This window comes from Phyllopteryx taeniolatus, chromosome 19 (assembly GCF_024500385.1).
Source record: "Phyllopteryx taeniolatus isolate TA_2022b chromosome 19, UOR_Ptae_1.2, whole genome shotgun sequence".
In the NCBI taxonomy this organism is placed as follows: Eukaryota; Metazoa; Chordata; class Actinopteri; order Syngnathiformes; family Syngnathidae; genus Phyllopteryx; species Phyllopteryx taeniolatus.
In genome coordinates, this window is record NC_084520.1 from 18546458 (window position 1) to 18554691 (window position 8234).

General features: G+C 57.7%; 3 protein-coding genes across 6 annotated transcripts; 2 read left to right on the forward strand and 1 right to left on the reverse strand.

Annotated features, from left to right (window-relative positions):
- Positions 1-28: 28 nt before the first annotated feature.
- Positions 29-3042, forward strand: LOC133469731 (C-X-C chemokine receptor type 2-like). The gene has a single exon (XM_061757180.1). The coding sequence runs from the start codon at positions 1355-1357 to the stop codon at positions 2468-2470; it is 1116 nt and encodes a 371-aa protein (XP_061613164.1). The 5' UTR covers positions 29-1354; the 3' UTR covers positions 2471-3042.
- LOC133469732 (receptor activity-modifying protein 1-like) lies at positions 2992-6732 on the reverse strand. Of its 4 annotated transcripts, XM_061757182.1 has the most exons (6): positions 5487-6731; positions 5367-5420; positions 5237-5290; positions 4259-4336; positions 3895-4051; positions 2992-3291 (listed from the first exon to the last, which is right to left on the reverse strand). In XM_061757182.1, exons 1-6 carry the CDS (start codon positions 5521-5523, stop codon positions 3042-3044), a joined length of 630 nt encoding a protein of 209 aa, XP_061613166.1. In that variant the 5' UTR covers positions 5524-6731; the 3' UTR covers positions 2992-3041. The 4 variants fall into 4 exon arrangements, with proteins under 4 accessions (XP_061613166.1, XP_061613165.1, XP_061613167.1 ...); XM_061757181.1 differs by having other exon boundaries at positions 5367-6732; XM_061757183.1 differs by lacking the exon at positions 5367-5420.
- On the forward strand, positions 6313-7695 carry ccr10 (chemokine (C-C motif) receptor 10). The gene is made up of 2 exons (XM_061756943.1): positions 6313-6452; positions 6660-7695. The coding sequence occupies exon 2, from the start codon at positions 6661-6663 to the stop codon at positions 7693-7695; it is 1035 nt and encodes a 344-aa protein (XP_061612927.1). The 5' UTR covers positions 6313-6452; position 6660.
- The last annotated feature ends 539 nt before the right edge of the window (positions 7696-8234 follow it).

Consider the following 8234-nt stretch of genomic DNA (forward strand, 5'->3'; position numbering starts at 1 on the left):
ACAATAAAAGCCAATATATACTTGTACTTTACCACACATATACTATATCTTTTATATATCCGCCTCGCAGTTCTGGGGACCGGGGTTCGATCCCGCCCGTGTGGAGTTTGCGTGTTCTGGCCGCGCCTGCGTGGCTTTTCTGCGGGCGCTCCGCTTTCCTCCCACGTCCCGAAAACGATCGATTGAAGACTCGAAATTGCCCGTAGGTGTTTCTACGTGCCCTGCGATTGGCCGGCGACCGGTTCGGGGCGTATACCCCGCCTCTCGCCCGCAGATGGCCGGGATGGGCGACCCGTGCGAGGAGAAGCGCTACGGAAAATGGATATGTGCGCGTATATTGGGGCTGTCAAAATGAAAGCGTGAGAAAATTGAGACTGCGCAGAAGAACGCAAAGCGCAAAGATCGAAATCGTTTCATAAACTCATTGAGCTCATTCCGTCCGCTGAAACGAAACGTCGGCGAAGGAAACAACACTACATCGGGAGTCGTGCTTAAAATCCCGCTTCATCGCAGCAGCCGAGTCCGCTCTGATACAGAAACTAGGGTCGGAGGTCGCCGCTCGACGGGCAGAACTACTTTTGCGGAGTTCAAAGTCTGCTCTCATCGAGGAGCTACGGAGCCGCGGTCCGGTCCGGTCCGGTCCGGTCCGGTCCGGTCCGGCTGCCTCCGACGACCGAGGAGGAAGCACAAGCGAGGCAAGTGCGCACGCGCGCGCGCGTGTGTGTGTGCACACATATACACACACACACACACACACACATGTATATAATATACCCATACACACGCACGCGCACCACCACGGCCGGCGCGTGAGCAAAAGGAGCTCGTGGGCACCAGCGGACGAGCGGATATAATGGATGATATCAAAAGTTCGATACAAGCGAAGCGTTCCCCTTTGCCAATTTTAGCGCACCGCGCGCAGTACGTCAGAGCCGCCGGTGGTCATTGGGCAACGAGTGCTCTGCGGCGCAGTCGCCGTGGAAACGCTCTAAGGCGCCGCCGGCGAACAGGAAGTGGGCGGGTCCCCGGGGAGGAAGCGCGGCGCCACGTCGTAACAGGAAATTGGGACAGACGGCGAAGGACGAGGTTTAGCGCGTCCGCCCGTCGAGCTGCCGAGCCGTCTCGAGGTGACCGAGCAGCGGGTGACTTTTGGCTTTTTGCTCAACTTCGCCGGTCGACTCAAATCGCGAGCTCGAGCGCCATCTTCGTCGAAGCGAAGCTCCTCAACTCCGACTTAGTTCCTTGTCGCCCCGTCGCGTCCACTTCCCGCACCTTCTTTGTCAGGTGCGGCGGCGTGACATTTGCTCCGTTTTGAAAGACGCGCTTCGCTCAACGGAGTCGGGAAGCGGCGCCGATGCCGATCGACTCGCCGCCGCCCGCAGCCATGTCCTTCGTGGTGCCTTTCCATTACGACGACTACTCGGACCTGCTGAACGACTCGCACGACCCCTTCAAGAACCGTTCGGTGTTCACGGCGGACCCCGACACGCTGCCGTGCGAGGCGCGGCCGGTGGACCCGGCGACCGCCGCGGCGCTGAGCGCGCTCCTCGCCGCCATCTTCGTGCTGGCCGTCCCCGGAAACCTGCTGGTGGCGTGCGTGATCGCGCGCGGCCGGCGCTCGCTGACCCCTTCCGACGTTTACCTTTGCCACCTGACGGCGGCCGACTGCCTGATGGCGCTGACCGTCCCGTTCTGGGCGACGGCGCTGACCCGCGGCTGGATCTTCGGCGACGCCGCGTGCAAAGCGCTCAGCCTGATCTTCGAGGCCAACTTCTACACCAGCGTCCTGTTCCTGGCGTGCATCAGCGTGGACCGCTACCGGGCCATCGTGCACGCCAACCGGGCGCTCGCCGGCTCCCACAGGAAGTGCAGCCGGCTGGCGTGCGGCGCCGTGTGGGCCCTGGGCGTCGCCCTGGCGCTGCCGGCGCTCTTCAACGAGGCCGCGCGGCTTGACGGCGAGAGGGACGCGGCCACGTGCGCCGAGAGCTTCGACGTGGGCAGCGCCGCCGCGTGGCGGGCGGCCACGCGGGCCTTCCGCCACCTGGTGGGGTTCCTGCTCCCGCTGGGCGTCATGCTGGCGTGCTACGGCGTGACGGTGGCGCGGCTGCTGCGCACGCGAGGCTTCCACAAGCACCGCGCCATGCGGGTCATCACGGCCGTGGTGGCCGCCTTCGTGCTGTGCTGGACGCCGTACCACCTGGCCACGATGGCCGACACGCTCGCGAGGGCCGACCTGATCCCCTTCGACTGCGAGGCGCGGCGTTCGCTCACCGCGGCGCTGGTCATCAGCAACGGCCTGGCGCTGCTGCACAGCGGCATCAACCCGCTGCTCTACGCCTTCGTGGGAGAGAAGTTCCGCAGAAACACCAAAGCGCTTCTTTGCAGGAAGTTCCGACAGGAGCGGGCGTCGGGGTCCAAGTTCAGCAGGTCCACGTCGCAGACGTCCGAGGGACAGGGCGCCGTCGCGTGAAAGACTCCGCCCTCCTCCGCGGGCCCGCCGGATGGTTTTGGCCCCGTAAAATCCAGATACCGATGATGTCTATCTAGTCAAGTAATCAAACTTGCAAACTGAATAAAACATTCAGCAATAAAACGACGACTCGGCGGTTACGAAGTCCAAAATCATGACACGACTCAAGAACCGCAACCTTCACACCGCTCAAAAGCAAAAATGACAAAATCGAAATTCTGGATCAAATCAAAAAAAATTGAAAGACCACACATTTTGATTACAAAAAAAAAAAACACCCAAAAATCAAACATTTCGACTCAAAAATCACAACTCCAAATTCACGACTCAAAATCATGAATCAAAAAAATGGCCAAATGAAAAAAAAATCAATCATGACTTCAAAACCAGCACTCAAAAATGAGTCCAAGATCCTGAATCGAAAATCACGACTACAAAATAACCACTCAAAAGTCTCGATTCCCAAATGGCGAGCGAGCGTCTCGTTCGTTTCTCGGCCAAATAAAAGACAAGACGCTCGGTCGGATGCCTTCTTTTTATTGACGACACGTCGGCGACGTCTTTTTTGCGTTTATCGGCGTCCGCTCCTCCGTGCGACGGCGTAGACCAGCGGCGGGATGAGGGCGACGGGCGCCAGCGTGAGGACAGCCACCGCCCCTCCGGGCGCGTCCTCCGGGCGGCGCTCTCGGCCCCGGTCGGCGCAGCGGCCGAAGAAGGCGGAGTGGACGCGCAGGAAGGCGGAGTGGACGGCGGCGTTGGGGTAGAAGCATCCGGACCGGTCCGACAGTTGCTCCAGGCACACGCTCAACTGGTTGTAGGGCCTGCGGGGGGGGGGGGGGGGGGGGCGCAGCGCCACGACATCGTCACTTGGCGCTCGACCACATCGGCGCCGCGCAAACGAACGTAAGTAGATTACGTCATTGAAGCCGCGACATTACCGGGAGAAAATATGTCAATCATCGACTGCCGCTTTTGGAAATTTCCATGATTCCAAGTTTGTTCCATTTGAAAAATAGGCACAAAAGCGGAGCACCTCCTCCTTTCCGAAGGCCGACCGACGCTTGCGATCGACGGACTGCTCCGATTTGTTCCAAATAGGACTTCATTTTGTCAAAATGTCATGTAATCGCTCGGTTAAAGTAATTAACCGTAGTTGCGCCGCTATTCCAACTTCAACAGGCTAACTTGCATTTGGAAGCAACAACTCCGTTTGCAAAGTCACCATCTTGATTCGGGAGTCGCGACTCCGAACGCCGTCGCTGCGTTCAGAATCAATCCCGACTCCCGAATCGCTACGGCGGGATTTTTTCGGAACTATCCGACTGGTGATTAGGAACGAGTGAATGATTCCCAACGCGGCCTTGATCAGCACACGTTGATGACATCGTCATTTGGCGCCACCGACTCTCTCCGATTCTTCTCACCCGATGATGTCGTCGACAACGCAGCGCGCGTCCGCCTCCATCGTCGCCATCTTCTGCTCAAAAGCCGAAGCGCAAACGGCGACGCTCAAGTCGGCCAACACGTCCGCGCGACAAAACTCGTGGCGCAGCTCCCGGTCCTCCGCTTCCTGAAAGTTCTCTGCACACACACAAGCAAGCAAGCAAGCACACAGATAATAAGCAAACACACACACACACAAAGAAAGACACAAAACAGACAAAAATGCACACAAGCACGCATCCAAATGCACACAAACACAAATATGTAGAGACGCATACAAGCGCACACACGTGTTGTCAGTGGCGCGTTGCAATGTTGTCGTGCTTTTGTTGTTTGTGAACCCACCGTCATCTTCGGTGACCACGTTTTCCCGCTGCACTTGGTTCAGCTCGTCTTCCGGCAGACGCCCGCCTTGCTTCCCCGCTGCAGGGGCATCGGCCACAAAAAAGTATCCCGCATCCAAAAGCACAACACAGACATTGAAAAAACAAAACAAAAAAGTCCACAAAATCACCAGCGAACATCTCGATCGCGACCATTTGGATGTGAAAACTTCAAACTTGAAGACGCGAATCCTCAGATGTGAAAAAGATTGCTCACGTGAACCTCTGGGAACAGAGAACCTGCTTTACAGTTACAAAATTGAGGAACTTCAAAAAGAGGTTGACACAGAATTGTTGCCTCAAAGCTCCAAAATACTGGTCAGAAAGAAGTTCCAATGTTTCACACGGACGTTTATTGCAGACGGACGCAGTGTTGGGCCGCTGATAAATTTGCCCAAAAACAACAAGAGGAGCGTCTGCAAGTGATTTTGAAGACACTATTAGATGTGTGCACGCACGATGTATACGAGTGAGCGGAATGGAGTTAGCATTTGGTTTTTTAAATGGTAATCACTCGCGCACTAATGCTAATTGTTTAAAAAAAAAAAGGCAGATTTTGTTGTCTCTAATTCTGTACAGTTTCTACCGTACTCACTCCCGGCCCGCATACATGAGAATAAAATGCATGTTAGGAGTTCAAATTATTTGTTGGTCGATAGGACAAATCAATTGTAAAAGGATTCGATCTCGACGGCCCTCGTTGGCAGTTTTCAGATATTCCAAAATAATTCCAACAAAGCTCCCGAAGCCCGAGCTAACAGATCACCGAGAGGGAGGCTGCAGTTGAGTGCCGGCGACCGGAGCCTCGCTGCGCGTCCCTTGTGTCTCTGATAGGCCGATCTTCTTTGGACACCGTGGTTTCCGCTAGCCGGTAAACACGACGACCCGGACGTAACGGCTCAAGCGTGCCGGCTTCCCGTTTGCGGTCGTCGGCACTCACGCGGGTCGGTTCGGTGCCACTCGGCGGTCGCTTCCGGAATCCTCCGGACGGTGGCTGCAAGGAGACACGTGGCATATCGTGACCTCGGCGGCCAATCGGTGAGCAGAGAAAACAAGTTTGGCAGTTTTACTTTGGTCCGGGAAGCTTTCCTCGGTCTGCTGGCGCGTCAGCACACTCAGCAAACCTGCGGAGGCGACGAAGAAGCGAACGAGACGTGCCGAATCCCGACGCGGCGCCCGCTCGTACTTACCCGTGACGAGAACCGCGGGGAGCAGCGCCGACGCCATCTGGACACACGGCAGAGAGGGAATCGCCGTCGCTTTGACAGCGATCGTCTCGGACCGCCCGTGGGAGCTTCAGGGGCGGCGCCGCGGCGGGAGAAGCCCCGCCCTCTTTGCCGCCTATGCGTGCGGATGTGTTTGGGCCCGTGCGTCTGCGTGCGCATGTTTGCGTGTGTTGCGTGCGTGTCAACCGAAGCCCCCCCTTCAACTGACTCGAGGGACGCGAATGTTCACGGCATCACTTCTCATGTGAGGCGTTGGCAGAGGTAAAAAGGGCACAGCGGAAGAGAGCAGGACAAAGTGGCGTCAATGTGGGCGAAGGCGGCACCTCGGCTTCCTGTTGGCCCTCGGAGACCCCGACGACCTCTTTAGGGACTTCCTCCCTCATTAAGCGCACACCCAGATACACCATCTCTCTCACACACATTTAGAGACGTTCACATACAGAAACGCACAAACTCACTGAGACAAAACACACACGCACACAAACACACTTTTTCAAGCGCAGGATGTTAGCGTGCCGCTAACGGCGGCAGGAAGCGTCGTGTCGGCGTCTTACTGAAAGACGGCTGACGAAAATAAAAACACAAAAAGAAGCCAAACTTTCCGCGAACCCGCGTAAACGCCCTGGGTCACGTGACCAAAACACGCACACAAAAATACACACAAAGTACACACGAGCCAGTTTCATTGTGCGTCTTTTGCGGTAGAACGCTAGCTGGGTGCGGCCACCGCGGCGGCTCGTCTCCAAGGTCGAACGCGGGCTCGACTTTCACAACATCCAGAGGTCGGAGGTCGGCGAACGCCGGGTCACGCTACGCAGCCGCGTCCCGATTGGCCGTAAGACGAGACGGAAGATGACACAAACGTCCCGGCCCGACTCGGCGAGCGAGGTCGGGCGGCACCGCTCCACGCGTACGCAGCGCTGCTCTCACGTAAGTACGCACGTTTGCATTTGGCGCAAGCCGGCAGATTGCGATCAATCAAATCAAATAACAAATAACATTTGAAATGAAAGGAACTCCACTTCGGCTAATCGAAAAAGTCAATGACGACGACGGCGTTTTGTTTTTCTTTTCTTTCTTTCTGGGGTTTGCGTCATGTCTTCTTTGTTTTTTGTTTGTATTCCAAATTTGAAGCAGGATGTCGTCGGGCTTGAGAGACGATCCTTCCGCCGCGTACGACTCGGCCGACTACGCCAACTGGTCGCTGGAGGATTGGCAGCAGACGGAGGACGACTACGGCGACGGCGGCTCCGAGTGGTGCGAGGCGGGCCGACGGGAGTCCGCCATCAAGGTGTTCCAGACGTGCGTCTTCGCCGCCATCTTCCTGTCGGGCGTGGCGGGCAACGTTCTGGTGATGTCGACGTTCGCGGCGTACCGCCGCCGCCGGCGCTCCGCCACGGACGCGTTCCTGTTCCAGCTGGCGCTGGCCGACCTCCTGCTGCTGCTGACGCTGCCGCTTCAGGCGGCCGACACCAACGTGGGTTGGATCTTCTCGGCGCCGGCGTGCAAGGCGGTGCGCGCCGTCTACGCCGTCAGCACGTACAGCGGGCTGCTGCTGCTGGCGTGCATCGGCGTGGAGCGCTACCTGGCCGTGGTCCGGAGCCGGCGCACGGCGCGCCGCCGCTGCCGCTCGCCGGCGGTCGGGAGGGCGGCGGCGGCGACGGTTTGGCCGGCGGCGACGCTCTTCGGCCTGCCCGAGATCTTCTATTCCGGCGTGTCGGGCTCCGGGGCCGACGCCTACTGCGGCACGCTGGGCGGCGCCGACGTCAAAACGGCCGCCGACGGCACTGTGATCGGCGTCTTCGCTTTGTCCTTCCTGGTGATGGCGGTGTGCTACTCGGGCATCGCTCGCGTCTTGCGGGCGGGCAGCGGCGGGGCCAAGCGCTGGCGCCGCCGGCGCACGCTGAAGCTGATGCTGGCGCTGGTTCTGCTCTTCCTGCTCTTCCAGCTGCCCCACAGCGTGGTTCTGTCCGTCAAGATGGCGCGCCCGCTGTGCGCCCTGCTGCCGGAGTACGTCACGCGCACTCTGGCGTACGCCCGCTGCTGCCTCAATCCCGTCATGTACGCCCTGGTGGGCCAGCGCTTCCGCGGAGACGTGCTCGAGCTGCTCGGCGCACGCCGGCCGGGCGATCGGGCCGGCGGCGCCTCAGTGTCGCCGCCCGCTCCCATGTAATCTGATGACGCGCATCCCGATACGATTCCATCGATCGTGACTGGATCGAATCCACGTTCTAATCGAATTCTTTGCAGTCCAATCCGGTTCCGTACGTTCCCATCTGAATTGGCCGCATTCCAATTTGGGCAATTCCTCATCCTCTGCTTCTAATATCCTAAAATCCTTCAAATGTTGCATTCAGTCCAGATGCCGTTTACAAGTCGATTTGTTTACTTCAATTCACATCTGGTGTCAAACTAGTTCAAACATTCACACCTTCCAGTTTGCCGCTGTCGGGCGGAATATGGTTTCGTATTATTTCACAAATCGATGCTGTCGGTGTGTAGCCACTGCGCAATTTGAGCACATTTCAAGCGTTAACAATCGCTTCGAAACGAAGCTTTATCGCTCTTGAACAATTCCAACGTCTGAATTAAAGTGTGGTGAAACTCCGCCTCTTTTCTCATTCCTGTTTTTTTCCGAACACGGTGCGGTCGGGAACATCCGAGCGGGCTTGTTTTGTGAAAGCCGATTGCCGTCATGCTTCGTTGCCAAAG